The sequence below is a fragment of the Psammomys obesus genome, unplaced genomic scaffold (genome assembly GCF_907164565.1).
Source record: "Psammomys obesus unplaced genomic scaffold, mPsaObe1.curated_primary_1811, whole genome shotgun sequence".
Lineage (NCBI taxonomy): Eukaryota > Metazoa > Chordata > Mammalia > Rodentia > Muridae > Psammomys > Psammomys obesus.
In genome coordinates this window covers 11,792,098-11,807,535 of record NW_026591598.1, presented here as the reverse complement: position 1 = coordinate 11,807,535, position 15,438 = coordinate 11,792,098, and the positions used below count along the sequence as shown (strand labels likewise).

Sequence of the window (15,438 nt, the reverse complement as noted above, 5' to 3'; positions counted from 1 at the left end):
TGGTAAGGAGGATCATGAGTTCAAGGACAGCCTAGGCTACATAGCAAGACTCTATTTCAATAATATTTAATAGAGCCAACTTGGAAGACTGGGGCCTGAATTCAAGACATGTGTGACCTTGAACACTGAGCATACCCCTTAGTGAGTCTTAATTTCCTTGTCTATAAAACATGGCATCAAGTTAAATTGATTTATTCACCAGACACAAAACTTGCAAGGCACTGTGGTGTTTTGTTTTGTTTTTGTTTTGCTGTTGTTTCTGTGGTGCTAGGGATTAAGTCTAGGTAGGACAAATGCTTTGTCAACTGAGTTACACTCCCTGCCCAAGCTGCCTTCTCGAGTGCACTAACACTTGGGTGAAAGATTCCCCTGGTCTTCCATTATGTTCAGAAGCTAATATTCCAAAAGAAGGAAACAGGTACTGAAGTGGCATTAACAGGATTAAGAAGATGGTGAAAACAGGCAGGGACAGACAGAACTGGCAGATGTGGATTGATAATTTGCCCCTGAAGCCAAAGGGTGGTCCGGAGTGATAATGTTTCAAGCAAGAAAATCAGCAAATGCAGAGGCAGGCAAGTTCAAAGAACAAAAATGATGTCATCCTCTTGAATTTTAGGATTCTAGAAAACAGTGGCACATTGCTTGCATTATCTGCTTTAGGAACCGGTGTTGTGAAAATGTTCCCTGATGGTGTGGGGTATTTCCTTAATGCAAGGTCGGAGATGTACTCTTTCTGGAATCGTGGGACATGGCTGGCTGTTTCCCTTCCCTTCTCTAGTTGTAGTGGCTCAGCTGGCTGTGTTGATGCAGGCTCCATTTTAACTGCAGGCTCCAAAGGCAAACCGCGGAGGGCTGCCTCTTTCACCTCTCACTCACAAGCCTTGGAGCTCCACAGCCCCCTCCCATCCCATCCTGCCACCTTCCAAGTCCAAAAAGCCAGAGTGTCAGGGCTTTGAGAGCACAAGATTCAGCTTCCTTGTTTTCCTGTAGGAGCAGAAGCCAGAAAATGAAACGGGAAACAGCAGAAGAGGAGGGGGTTGGGTAGCTGGGAAGGGAAGGAAGGAGAAATTGCAGCCAAGTGCAACTGAAGATCTAGACGAAGTTCTACCTTTTAAGGGTGTTTCAGCAAACACTCTCACTTCTCACAAGAGGACCCCCTGCCTTTTTTTTTTTTTTTTTTTTTACAAGCAGATTCTGAGGAAATTTGACGTGGACAGACAGAATTTGAGCACGCATGCCATTTTTTTTTTTTCCCTGTGAATTCACACAACAAGGACAGTTCACTTCTCCGTTTTGTCTATAAAGGCAGAGCCCTGCGGAGGCCCTAGACGGTCAAGTCACAACCTTGGGCCCTGGTCACAAGAGCGCCCACAGAGGAACTGCCATTTCACTCACGGGGCTGCCAACAAATGCGTTGTCTCCGCGCTGAAAAACCTGAAGAATGACTTTGTAAACTCTCTCTCTTTACCAGCCCCTAAAACGTGCCTCACCAGTTAGCCACCTCACACACAAACACCCAGGGCGCAGTCTAAGTCACCGGGGCCTGCGAAGGCCGAAGGCTAGAGCTCCCGGCCCCCCACTCAACTGAGGTGGGCTAGCTTCCTCTGCTTGGAGAGATAGCGCCCAGCTCTTTGTTCCCACCCACAGTGGTGGATGCTGCCGAAGATAAACCCCTCCCTCGGACAGGGCTGTGGCCAGAGGTTAACCCAGACCCAAGCTCCGTTGAGAGGACAGATAACTGAAACCACAGGCGGCTTCGGAATCCTGAGAAACAAGAAATCCACCAACGGAGAAGGATTTATTATCTGTTTCCTCTGCGGAGGGTGCAAAGTTGTTCTAACAGTTTCCGTTACAGGGGTACCAACTGGCCGCTCCTCCCCAACAGACGGTTTTGTTGAATTAGCTTCCTTTTTTTTTTTTTTTTTCTTTTCTTTTCTTTTTTTGGCGCCAGTTCCTACGACACAAACTGCCCGAGGGAGGGAGGAGTCGTCCTCGGGGGTGTTCTCTGAGGTTTCCTTCCTCGTCCTCTAAGTCACCTGAGGTGGGGCTGAGAACCGAATCAGGGCAGAGTCCTCCAGGGCCAGAGGAGGGGAAAGTCGGGGGGATGTCCCGCTTTCTTCGCACCCAGGCGCAGGGGGCCGCTGCCTGCCACAGAAACCCCGAGAAGGCTTTCTTTTTGCCTATCCAGAGCGTCTATTGTGTGCCAGGCCCTGTGCGGGGCTGCTGTGGCGGGACAGGAGAGCAGCGCGCGGCTCTGGCTGCAAGTGAACAGGCCTGGGGCAGTCCCCGGTCGAGCCCCGAGCCACCCCGGGACGCCAGAGGCCGCTGGCGGGACGGGCCTGGGGGCGAGAGGCCCGACCGGGCGCCGCGGCGCCCGCGCACAAACTGACGGCGAGCGAGAGGCAAACTCCTCAGGTGTCACCACGCCGGGAAGGTGCGACGCACAGTGCCGGCCCCCGCCCTAGCCGGGGTCAACATGGCCGCCGAGGAGGGAGGCGGGGCGCTCCGAGTCCGGGCAGGAGCGGGGCGGGGCCGCCGTCGGTGGAGCCAGCGCGCAGGCGCGGGGCGCTCGGGGACCCGGATGGAGGCGCTGAGGTTAGAGCTCCGCGGGGGTGGTCTCCGCGGAGGCCCCGGCGCCAGCTCTGGAGCTCCGGAGTTCTCCGGGGAGGGAAGCTGTCAAACGGAGGCCGAGAGAAATTAGGCGGAGGCTGTTAGCGAAGCGAGGAGCCCCGCCCCTCCGCCATAGCGGCCTCCGGCGCCGCCTCTTCCTTTGCGGCCTCCGGCCCTCGTCTGCTTCCGGCCCTGTTGCCTGGCCCGGCCCCGCGGTTCCCTCGGGACGAAGCCTTGGGCCGTGGCTCCCTTGGGGTGAGGGTCAATATCCCGTCACGGGTAGGAACTGTGTCCGAAAAGAGCAGGCTGGACCAGGCTCCCGGCACCGCGGGGCCCAGCAGCAGGAGGCCGCTCGCTCCGCGAGGCCTCTGGGGCAGAGCGCATCACCCCATCGAGGATGCTAGCCTGCCCCACAGGGTCCAGGACTCCAGCTCAACAGGCTTTCCCAGATAGGGCCCATCACCACAGGCTTCCCGCCGCAACATGCGCTATCCCTGGAGGAAGCACGGGCTAGGCCTGGGAGACCTGGGTTGCCCTGGCTGGAAAGGGAGTACATACCCTTTGTGTTTCTGGCAAAACGCGCTCATGACTTTGGGCGTAAAGTCTTAGAAAGCTGTGCATGAGGCGCTTTAAGTGGTGGGCGTATCGCTTGGCTCCAGTGAGCCTCAGTTTTCACATCCATAAAATGGCGATGGTAATTATACTCTCTTACTAGTGTCTAATGAGATCTCTGGAGCCTATCTCACGGGAAAATTAAAGAACGAAACTAGTTGATTCTAAGCATCCTGCCAGTTAAGAGTCTAATTTGACGAGGGTCTTCTTTCAAAGGGAAGTTGGCAGATGGCTAGAGAGATGATAGTTGACTGTCTTGATTTTACTTGGCTTAACTAAATTGAGTGTGGCTTGCATCTTCTGTGGCCACTGAGGCCGGAGTTTGAAGGGGGGAGAGAGAGTCCAGTCAAGCTGCAGAGGTGGGTTCAGTACTTTTCCTTTCCTGCCTCCCTTGTACGTGCGGGTAGGCCAGTGAAAGAAAAGAAAAAGAAAAAAAAATCATCATAGGGCAGAGGAGGAGTTGGCTGTGCGTTTTCCTGTGACTTATTTGCGTTCAGCGAATCCGGTATTGAAGATAGCGTGTATAGTCAGAAAACACTGCTTTCCTGGGGTTCAGCGGCTTAACTTTTAACTGAGTTTTCGTGAGGAAACCCATGTGGAGTTGGGAGGGGAGAATGGCCCTCTTTTTTTCCCCACATCTCCTCGTGATGAAGCAAGCAGCAAGTGCCCCCTTGTGCCACGGGAGGGGTACTGTCGCTGTCAGCCAGTCTTGTACCCTTGGTGGAGAATTTCATTTTCTCCATGGTTTCTGCGTCTTTGTCATTTGCTTTTTTTCCTTTTTAGTTATTATTTTGTATGCTTATGTTTGTGTATATGTGTGTGGCTACAGGAGGACAGAGGACAGACCACTTGTGGGAGTGTCTTCTTCAGTCTTGTGGGTCACCGTAGTGGCATGTGCCTTTACCTGCTGGGCCGTCTTGCTTTTCTTTTTTTTTTTTTTTTTTTAATTTACATAAGTTTCCTTTTTTATTTACTATGTATACAGTGTTCTGGCTGCAGGCCAGAAGAGGGCACCAGATCTTGTTATAGATGGTTAGGAGCCATCATATGGTTGCTGGGAATTGAACTCAGGATCTTTAGAAGAGCAGCCAGTACTCTTAACTTCTGAGCCATCTCTCCAGCCCCCGTCTTGCTTTTCAACATGAAATGTGATGGGAGCAGTACTTGGACCAGTGATTTTAGATCTGGAGTCAGAGAACTGGACATGCTGTATCCTGTCCTTGGCCGTTTACATGCTAGGTCCTGGGACTACAAGTAAGGATGCAAAGCCTCTGCCCTCATAAGTAATGGATAGCAGTATAAAATTGTCAGGGTAACAGGCAGTGAGAACATAGGGCAGTCTAACAGGATTAGAAAATAACAGAAAGCAGCCAGGCGTGGTGGCACATGCCCTTGATCCCAGTGCTCAGGGAGGCAGAGGCAGGTGGATCACTGTGAGTTTGAGGCCAGCCCAGTCTATAGAGCAAGTCCAGGACAGCCAAGGTTACACAGAGAAACCCTGTCTGAAGAAACAAACGAATGAACGAAGGAAAGAAAACAAAAAGTGAAGCTTAAAAGCCACCTGAAAGAAGAAAGGGACCTTCTGGCTCTTTTTGCTTAAACACAGAAGAGCCATGAATGATTCTAAATTGTAACAAAAAAACCCAAAAAAACGAAATGCATTCTGTGCCTCAGAATGGCTTTGGGTTTTTTTTTGTGTGTTGCTGCCACTGCCTCGGAGAGGCTCAGGACGGGAAATAGCCGTTGACTCCATCCCTAGCGGTAGACTGTCTTCCCTCTAAGTTTGCTTTAGCAATGGGAGCTGGCTGAAGTCCTGCTGAGCAGTGGTTTTCTTTTCCTTCTCCACTTAATTTAACATACCAGCTGAACACACATCAGAGAGCTAAGCTGGCATGTGTAGTTATTACAGGCTTCTAGTGTGGTTCTGTGCCCCACTTTGGGGACTCTGGTTTGGGAATTATTTTATTATTCTGGGCAAGAGGGAAAGGGTACATGCCAAATAATAGCAGCCACAACATTGATTTGTGTAATACTTTGTAGTTTAGTCCATTTTACCATGATGACAAATTTGTGAGATTGGGCGTAGAGAATAGTTACCCTGTTTTAGATATATAAAGGACTGAGCTTGCAAGTGACAGAGTAAGGACTTGAACCATGGTCTTTGACATAAAAGCGTTCAGCAGGCTTTTAAAAGTTCTGTGAGCTTAGCTTTCCAGCTTCATGCTTATCTCTATAGAACTTATCTGACTAGAATACAGTGCTTCATAGTGACAGCTAGTGGTCTCCCTGCCTTCAAGATAGGCTTTCCTCTGGGAAGTCAGGTGGTTATGTTTGCTTAGTAATGCTGAGGGGGGTGGCTCCTGTGGAGAAAATGTTATTGATTTGCTTCTGGCCCGTGTGTGACATTTTCTTCCTTGGGTGTTGGAGTTTAGAAGCCTGAGGAAGCTCAGTCCTGCCGGTGAGAGAGGATGTGGCCACTGGACCCATCCCAGAAAGAGGTGCTGAGATTTGCAGTAAGCTGCCGAATCCTGACCCTGACGCTACAGGTCAGTCTTCAATCCATTCCCTGGACATGCTGTTGCTATGTGACTGAGTTAGGGATGAAGAATAAGTGGTCCTCATTGCTCCACTTCCTGGTGTGCCTCAGCATGTGATTGGACCCTTTCAGACTTAGTCCTGGCAGCTGAAAAGTGGGCAAGAGCCTTAACAGTGGTATTGATTGTGTGTCACAGGAAGCTAGAGGTTTTCCTAACAGCCTTAGTGATCAGGTGGTCTCACCAACAGAGATACTTTAAGGTGTGTGGGCTCCTCAAAGTATTGTTCAGGGTTCCCTTACTTGGAGTCCGAGTTCTGTGCTACTTGAGTGGGAGAGAGGAGGCCTTCCAGAGTTCTGAGACTCCCCTCTCCTCTTTGCTGGCTCAGCCACTCAGTTCTCTAAATGTTTTCCCTTTTGCCACCCTCTTCCCTGAGGCTGCCTTGATGCATACGTTAACCAAAATCACACATACATGAATTATTTGGTGCCTAGCATAGTGCTCTGTACTTGGTAGGCCCTGAGTTTGTGATTGTGAATTAACATAGGTCAACACCCCAGAACTGCTGAATTAACACCATGATCTGCGTGCCTCGGGTATCTGTACCACTGTATCTGGGCTCCTAGCTGCGTCCTTTGTGGAAACCTTTTCTTTCCTCCCTATTTTTAACCCCTTCTGAGCTTCTAGCTCTGAATCTTTCATCCCGTAATTAATGAAGCGCTTCAGGTTTTGCTGGCTTTGGGGATTAGGGTGTCTTTAATTTGGTGGCCAGTGCTAGTATCTGTGATTGTCACCCCCATCCTCTCTCTCTTCACTGGAGTGGCCTGTTAAAGAAACTGGCCAAAAGAGAATGAGCATTAAGTGAGCTGAGCTCTGGTTGCTAGGCTGGGGAGCCTGACTCAGTGATGGCTCTGACCCAGCATCAGCTGAGTTCCTGGCAGAACCAAAGGAGCAGTGCAGCAAGTCAGCATCTGGGATAGGGAGCCAGGACAGCTGGCTTCTCGTTCAGTGTGATCTTAGAAACAGTATATTTCCTCAAATCCCTCAAGTTCAGCCACCAAAATTATAGCAAGTACCTATTCCCAAAACTGTGCTAAATTGTGAGCAAAAGGTCATGTTTTCCCTCAAGTAGTTGACAACCTAATGAGGCAGAAAGACATACAACGATAAATTGGATTTCATTCTCTCTCTTTGCTCAGCCCTTCCAGCCCTAAAGCTCACGCTATCAGATTATATCCCTAGCCACCCTGCATTGTTGCTGTCAGTGACAGTTATTCTTTGAAGGTTCTGACTCCTGGCTCACTGGCACTCTTTCTGGCACTACTTCTGTTGCTGTCTGCGGTTTCAGTACTAGGAAGATGACACACTCAGTGCCCTGCTCCCTCGCGCCATCGTCCTCCTTCCTTTCAGGGATCCTGTCTTCACTCCCGTAGCTGTACTCCATAGCCCACTCCTGCCGCACAATCTGTTATGTGCTTCATGCTTTGGCCACTGTCTCCTGTCTCTGTAGCTCACTCCTGTTCTCTCAGATCTGATTTCTCTCACTCTCTCTGCCTTTGTAATCCATGGAACCCACCGTGTTTCTCTGGCTTTCAGCTTCCTCTCTGATGAAGCTGAGTCTGTGTTCCATTTGTGGTAGTCATTCCCATGCGTAGCAGAGCTCGCTTGTCTCGCCATCTATCTCTGTTTTCCTCATGAGACAAAAGTCCAGTCTCAGTAAATAGAGTGATCTGCTCTCCTCCATGCCTGCAGCTACCCACTTAAAAAAAAAAGAAAAGCGAGTGTTTAACTATACTAACTGGCCTTTTTTAAATACAAGATCAAGTAAGTCATTAGTACCACCCGGAAATGTTGATGGGTTTTCATGGCCCACTCATCCTCCTGTTCTCAAGTGTTTTTGCACATCACTGTTACCTGGGGGGACTTTAAAAGCTCTAGTGCTGGTTGGAGATGTAGCTCAATTGTAGAATTTGTGCTTAATATGTGTGAGGCTCTGGGTTTTATTTCCTAGCACAAAAAAAATAAATATATAAAAGTTTTATTATTTACTTAAAATTTCAGAATCCAGGGCTGGCAGGATGACTCAGTGGGTAGCCACAGCCCCCAAACCTGAGTTTGGTCTCTTCGATCCTTGTGGTGGAAGGAGAGAACCAACTCCTACAAGCTGTCCCTGGCACATGTGACATGCACACATACCCGTATACACAAAAATAAATCAAATGCCCAGGCTCTGTCCAGTCTCATAAGTAACTTTTATTTTACTTATGTTTATGAGTGTTTTACTTGTATGCATGATTGCATACCACATGCATACAGTGTCAAAGGAGGGCAGCAGATCTTTGGAACTAGAGTTACAGATAGTTGTGAGCTGCCATGTGGGTGCTCAGAACCAAACCCAGGTCCTCTGTACGAACAGCAGGGCCTTTTAGGGGCCAGGCTGTTTCTCCAGGCTCTTTACAGATCTGGAACACCTTTTCCCAGGGCTTTCAAGTACTAACCCGAATCCCTGGATTAAAACTCAGGAAGATTAGATTGCTACATCTCTGAGCCTAGTGTGTCCATATGGCTTCACTACCAAAAGCAGGACGAAGCCTTTCTCTTCTCACCTGTCCAGCAGGAGCTGCCAACACCTGCCCAGCTTTCCTGCCTCCTTTGTGGTCACTGGTTTCTTATCACTGGCTTATTTCAGTATTACGAAAGTATTTATCTCTAATCCCCTCCCCACTTTAACCAGGCATGATGATACACACCTGTAACCAGCACTGGGACATGCAGGGGCAGGAGGATCAAATTCAAGGTCATTCTCCAATCTCTTTCAGGTTTGAGCCTCTGAGCCCCCTCCACACGTGAGATTGTCCTTTTTACTTTATGTCAATATACCTACTACCCCATTTCTCCCTTCAGCTTCACAGCAAAACAAAACCGTTATATGTATAAGGCTCCCTTTTCTGTTAGCTAGACAGGCAGTCCCTGCCCCCTGTTGTTTTTTTGAGACAGGGTTTCTCTGTGTAGCCTTGGCCGTCCTGGACTCGCTCTGTAGCCCAGGCTGGCCTTGCACTCAGAAAGATCTGCCTGCCTCTGCCTCCCGAGTGCTGGGAGTAAATGTGTGCATCGCCACGTCTGGCCTGCTGAAATAGCGCTCATGGGTCAAAGTGACCTCCATGTTAGTGAAGTCTGTGGTCACTTTTCAGTTCCTATCTTACTGGGCCTGTCAGCAGCGTTCAGTAGTTTCTCAATCCTGGGTTTCACTTAGTCCTAAGTCACTGTTCTCCCTTGGGCTTTCCACACCTCACTCATCACTCACTGTTCCTGCATGTGTGCCTGGAGCTTACTGTGTAGCTTAGGTTGGTCTGGAACTCACAGATAACCTACCTGCCTCTGGCTCCTGAGTTCAGAGATTCAAGACTCATGCCACCGTGCTTGGCTTCCTACTTTCTCTCTATGCTGGATCCGTCCCTCCTTTCCAGGAGGACTCCATCCTCAGACCTCTTCTCTCCCTCTGCTCCCTCCACACCTGGGCGTACCCTCCCTGCTTACATCCCCAGTTGCTAGGACTCCTGATCTGGCTTCTCGTTTGTAGAATCCGGTGTCTCCTGCTTGGCTGACTGCTGCACTGGCGTCAGACTGGGCTAGCATTGGCGCTCCCCACACACGCACACACAGCAACAAGTCAGTCCTTCCCATTGTATTAAGTGGTGATTCTTTTCCTTCAGTTACTTACCAGCGTCCTGGTTCTCCTTCATTCCACAGGCACTCTTCAACATCATCATTCCAGATCACCATGCAGATGCCTTTTCTCCTCCCCGCCTGGCCCCCTCGGGCTCTGTGGATCAGCTTGTAGAAGGTCTTCTGGGTGGTCTGTCTCGATGGGATGCAGAACACTTCCTGTTTATTGCTGAGCACGGCTACCTTTATGAGCACAGCTTTGCCTTCTTCCCTGGCTTCCCCTTGACCCTGCTGGTGGGGACTGAGCTGCTGAGACCCTTGCAGGGCCTCTTGAGCCAGCGCAGTTGCCTGCTGGTCTCAGTAGCACTTCTCAACTTCCTGTTCTCTGTGCTAGCTGCAGTCAAACTTCATGACTTGGGTTGTCTGGTTTTGCACTGTCCCCACCAGGCCTTTTATGCAGCGCTGCTCTTCTGCCTCAGCCCTGCCAATGTTTTCCTGGCAGCTGGTTACTCGGAAGCTTTGTTTGCCTTCCTGACATTCAGCGCCATGGGGCAGCTGGAGAGGGCCCGGGGCTGTGCCAGCGGGCTGCTCTTTGCTCTTGCCACTGGGGTGCGCTCCAATGGGCTGGTGGCTGTGGGCTTCCTCTTGCATTATCAGTGCAGACACTTTTTTTCTTCTCTTGGGGTGCTGAACCCCTGGAAACAGCTCATCAAGCTGCTGGCCTCTCTGTGCTTGGCAGTGCTCACGGTCAGCCTTCCCTTTGCCCTCTTTCAGTATTATGCCTACGCCCAGTTCTGTTTTCGAGGCTCAGCCCACTCCATTCCTGAGCCCTTGGTGCAGTTAGCTGTGGACAAAGGCTACAGGATTGCAGGAGAAAATGAGCCCCCATGGTGCTCCTGGGATCTTCCTCTAATCTACAGCTACATCCAGGATGTCTACTGGAATGTTGGTCTTCTGCGGTACTATGAACTCAAGCAGTTGCCCAACTTTCTACTGGCTACCCCAGTGGCTGTACTAGTTGTATGGGCAGCCTGGACATATGTGACCGCCCACCCTTGGCTCTGCCTTACACTTGGGCTGCAAAGAAACAAGGAGAGTGAGAGCAGGGACAAGCCCCACCCTGGCTTCCTCAGTCCAAAGGTGTTTGTGTACCTGGTCCATGCCACAGTGCTGCTGCTCTTCGGAGGTCTGTGCATGCATGTTCAGGTGAGGTGGGTTTCTGCCTGAGATGGCTGTGTGAATACAGGTGAAACCTTAGAGAAGGGAAGACGGATAATTTTCTCACTCGACAACCCATGCCTAGTTGATTCAACAGCTGTTAGGACAGACAGATGTCGTCAGGCACAGCTGGAATCCCAGCACTTGGGAGGATGAGGAAGGAGCATTCTTAAATTAAAGGTCAGCCTAGGCTACAAAGCATTTTTTAGACCCTCATAGGCTAAATAGCCAGACAAGCACAAGCCTGGTGCTTTCTTTGTTCCAAAATCTGAGTCAGAACTCTGATGGGACACAAGAAAGATAAAATTAGCGCCTTAGTGAGGCCATGGTATGAACACGGAGACAGACATATGAGGCAGACAAAGTTAGGGGCTAGGGATGCAGCTCAGTTGGTAGACTGCTTGCCTACAGTGTATGAAGACCTCAGGTCCTTTCTCAACACTGCAGAGAACTGCCTATAATCCCTGAACTTAGGAAGTGGAGCCAGGGGGAACTCTGTGAGTTCCAGGCAACTGGAGGCTGCGTAGTGAGACCCTACTTCAAAAAAACAAAAACAAGTAAGGCCATTCTTTACTTCATAGTGAATTTGAAGCCAGCCTGGGCTTTGTGAGACCTTTTTTGTTTATTTCAAATTATAGTACTGCTGTTAGGAATTAAAAAAAAAAAATTACACATGCCTTTAATTCCACTTAGACGCAGTCTGATCTTTAAGTTTGAGGCCAGCCTGGTCTACAGACTGACAGCCAGTGCTACACAGAGTAACCCTCTCGCAAATAACAAATAAAAAATTAATCCTAGTCTGAATTTGAGGCCAGCTGGGGCTACATAGTGAAACCCTGTCTCGAACAAAAAAATATAATCCACCTAGGCATGGTGATACATACTTGTAACTCCAGTGCTTGGGAATCAGAGGCAGGGAAATGATCCTGGATTCAGGTTAGGTCGCAGCCAGCTAGAGCTGCGTACAGAGATCCTGCTCAAGAAACCAAATACAAGTTGAGATAAAGTACTGCAGTTGTGTTGAGAGTATAACTTAGTTGTAGAGCACTTGCCCAGTATGTGATAAGCCCTGAGTTCAATCCCCAGCTCTGAAGTAAAGGTGTGGGTGTAGAGGAGTGAAATAGCTTAGCAGGTACAGGCACAGGCCTGATTGACTGGAGTTCTGTCCCTGGAAACCACATGATAGAAGAAGAGAACTGACCACACACACAATCAGTGTGTGTATTCTGAATGTGGAAAAGTACTTCCCTCACTAAGGAGGGAAGGCATCATATTTAAATGGTTCTGAAGAGTAAAAAACAAACACAACTTCCCATATAAGAAGTGTGTAGAGCGGAGCATGGTGGCACACACCTGTAATTTCAGCATTCTGGGAGGCAGAGGCAGGTGAATCTCTGAGAGTTCAAGGCCAGCCTGGTCTACAAAGCGAGTCCAGGACAGACAGGGCTACACAGAGAAACCTGTCTCAGAAAAAAAAAAAAAAAGAGGCATGTAGGAGTGGAGAAATGGCTAAATTGATGAAGAGCTTCCAGCACAAGCTGAGGTTGCATCCTCATACAAAGCTGCGCAGGGTGGTGCTCCTCTGTGGTCCTAGTGCTGGAAGACAGAGACAGGAGGCCCCTGATGTGCTGGGCAGCCAGTTTAGCCAGTCAGTAAAGGGAGAAACTCTCAAAAGATCGGTTCAAGACCATCCTTATATACAGAGTTTGGGGTCGGCCTGCACTTGTAGTCGGTATTTGCTATGTTTGTGGGTTTCTTATTCCACCCTTTTAATCCCGTAACCCTAGATAAGAGAGAAAAGGAGAGAGAGGCAAGGAAAGAGATCCCTGAATAAAGTCAGGGGTCTGAAAGGGGGCACATTATAGTTAAGACTGCTCCCTGCCGATTAAGAACTTCAAGCTCCTTGGGGCAAATTTGATCTTTGCCATTAGGAAATCCAATTTCTTCTTCCTGATTCTTGTTTGTGCAATACCACTTAACAAACCACTACCAACAGCAACCAACAACCCACCCCACCTCTTGGGGTCCTAGTATTTATATACCCTCTGAAAAGTCCCCAGAATTCCAAACATCACACAACTGCAGGAAATATCTACAGGTGGCAAAATCATGCCCCACCAGAGCATGAGGCAGATCATAGTCGGCTGCTGCAAAGCAGGCTCATACCTCACACTGGGATTAAATTGAAAACATATTCTTACACTATTTCTGGGGGTTTGGTTTGGTTTTTGGTTTTCTTTCTTTCTCTCTCTCTTCTTCTTTCTTTCCTTTTTTTTTTTTTTTTTTTCCAAGAGAGGGTTTCTGTGTAGCCCTGGACCTTGCTTTGTAGACCAAGCTGGCCTCAAACTCACAAACTCAAACTCACTTGTCTCTACCTTCCGAATGCTGGGATTAAAGGTGTGCCCCACCACACCCAGCATTTTTATGTTTTTTAAAGAAATCATATTTCTAAAACTCTGACTATATGCACTACATAAAATTGTCTCCAAAACAAAGAAGCAGTACAGACCTCACACTAGTGGTGGAAGGGATGGACACAAGCAAAGGTGTGAAGGCTGTGAGAGGACTTGGCTCAGCTAGAATGTAGGAATAAGCAGGTTCCCTTGGCGACCTTTCCCTAGTGCACAGACTGCCCACGTTGGCATGTTAGGGTGCCGTGACCACAGGCAATAGGCATCTTGTCCGGGATTTGGGATGGCACTGGCAGTGCAGGATCAAGGCTTTTGAATTTATGGAAGTGTTGTCCCTATGCTGACCAGGGCTCCCCTCAAATGCATATAATGACAATTTGTGGTGGTCTCTGAGCCATGTGGTTAGAGGAAAGGAAAAACAGAATGTGTCTGACTGCATCAGCTTTGAAGTGAGAGCCAGGCCAGCTCAGACTTTGCAAGGTAGGTGAGAGCTCGTGGAGACTTGGCCCAGAGCTCCTGTGAGATGGAAAAAGTTGAACAAGACCTGCCGCTTCTCTCTGCCCCATCCCACATGAGAAGGAGTCTCCTCAGTTCCCAGCACCCTACACAGGTGAAAATTTAGAGATTGTGGGCTAAGTTCAGACCACATAGGATGTTTCGTATTGGCTGGCCCATTATTGTGGTGATTATACCGAGACTGATTATTGGTAACTGGAGGTTGCCCGGCTGGTGGTGCACACATCTTTATTAGGCAGATTTACAGCTTCACTGAATTTGGTTTTCCAGTGTGAGTTTTTTTAGTTGTCAGGCCGTGATTCATCCAGCCACATCACTGATGCTCCAATCAATATTGCTTTTCTAGGTTCTCACTCGATTTTTGGGCTCTTCCACTCCTATTTTGTACTGGTTTTCAGCTCACTTGCTTCAGAATCAAGAACCGCTGTTGAGATCTCTAGACACAGCACCTCAAAAGCTTCTTGAGGGCAGCTCCCCACCAGGACAGAAGGCCCCCAGAAACTGTATCCTGGAACTCCTATACAACTGGAAGACCTGCTCTCCAGTCACAAAGTGCATTCTAGTCTACTTCCTGACTTACTGGCTCCTGGGACTACTACTCCATTGCAACTTCCTGCCTTGGACTTGACCTGGAGTCTGAAGGGACAAGCTGGAAGCTGATTTAACCCAGGGACTGAAAGCTACAAGACATACTGGCTGGTCCTGCCTGCACATCCCTGACAGCACTGTCCATTAGGTATCCTCCAGTCTCTCTGGAGGCCAGTTAGGAATGCGGACTGTTTGCACAGGAGCCCCTTCTTGTCCTGAGGGGCCCGAGTTTTAGGGAAGTAATTTTTCACTGCTGAGTGGAGCTGTCTCAGATCTCCCAGGTCAGCAAGCACCAGGCAATCCTAAGCCTACTACTGACCCATGTGTAAGTCTTGGGTTTTGTTTGGTTGGTTAGTTTTTGTGCTTGTTTTCTGAGAGAGGGTTTCCCTGTGTAGCCCTGGCTGTCCTGGAGCTCACTCTGTAGACCAGGCTGGCCTTGAACTCCTTGAACTTGAGATAACCACCTGCCCCTGCCTCCTGAGTGCTGGGATTAAAGGTGTATGCCACCACTGCCCATCCCTGTGTGTAAATTTAAATTAAATCTTTGCTCACAGCTCTCGCCAATGGTGGAGACAATGTAGTGACAGGAGGAAAGGGAGGGCCTGCTCTAAGTGAGATGTTTTTGAAGTTTTCTTTGTAATATGGATATATATTCCTACAGGCTGAAAATCTACAAGCTTGTTTTTACAATGGATTACTTTTTTTTGGAGCAGTGGTCAGGGGAATTGAAACTTCCCTTGTAGTTCAGGCTGGTCTTGAGTTCAGAGGTCCACCTGCCTCTGCCCCCTGAGCGCTGGGACTGGCGGTGTGTGCTGCAGGCTCTGCTGAATGGCTGTTTCTGTATTCCAGGGGCTGGGCCAGAACTCAGGGGTAAACATGTGAGGCCCTAGTTGCAGTAATGTCACTTGGATCAGAGCACAGCATCTGAACCCTGGATCCTAACCCTCACTCTCCAGCTGTGTGAGCTTACGATGCTTCCAGAGCCTTCTTCACCTGCTCTAAAACTAAGGAAGACACTTTCCCTGGGGTGTGGTTTGGGTCTTTTAGGCCTTAAGGTAAACAGCAGATCCCAATCTAAACACCTGGAGGCTCAAGTGTGGCCCAAGCGGAAAGTCTTCCATTTCCTTTGATCAATTAGAAACAGCCTTGCCACCACCCCTGGGAAAGAGCTCTAAATAGAAGCTGTCAAAGGAGAGTAATGACACCTGCTGGACGAGGGTAACCCAGGATGACAGGTTTTCCATTCTCGAAGGCTCAAGCGTGATTGGTAGGCATGAGTCAGA

General features: G+C 49.1%; 1 protein-coding gene across 6 annotated transcripts; it reads left to right on the top strand.

The window, feature by feature from the left end:
• The first annotated feature begins 1,641 nt into the window (after window positions 1-1,641).
• Pigv (phosphatidylinositol glycan anchor biosynthesis class V) lies at window positions 1,642-14,671 on the top strand. Of its 6 annotated transcripts, none has more exons than XM_055610956.1 (4): window positions 1,642-2,434; window positions 5,655-5,768; window positions 9,507-10,628; window positions 13,914-14,671. In XM_055610956.1, exons 2-4 carry the CDS (start codon window positions 5,691-5,693, stop codon window positions 14,193-14,195), a joined length of 1,482 nt encoding a protein of 493 aa, XP_055466931.1. In that variant the 5' UTR covers window positions 1,642-2,434; window positions 5,655-5,690; the 3' UTR covers window positions 14,196-14,671. The 6 variants fall into 6 exon arrangements, with proteins under 6 accessions (XP_055466931.1, XP_055466930.1, XP_055466929.1 ...); XM_055610955.1 differs by lacking the exon at window positions 1,642-2,434 and adding an exon at window positions 2,490-2,595; XM_055610954.1 differs by lacking the exon at window positions 1,642-2,434 and adding an exon at window positions 2,491-2,865.
• Window positions 14,672-15,438: the final 767 nt, after the last annotated feature.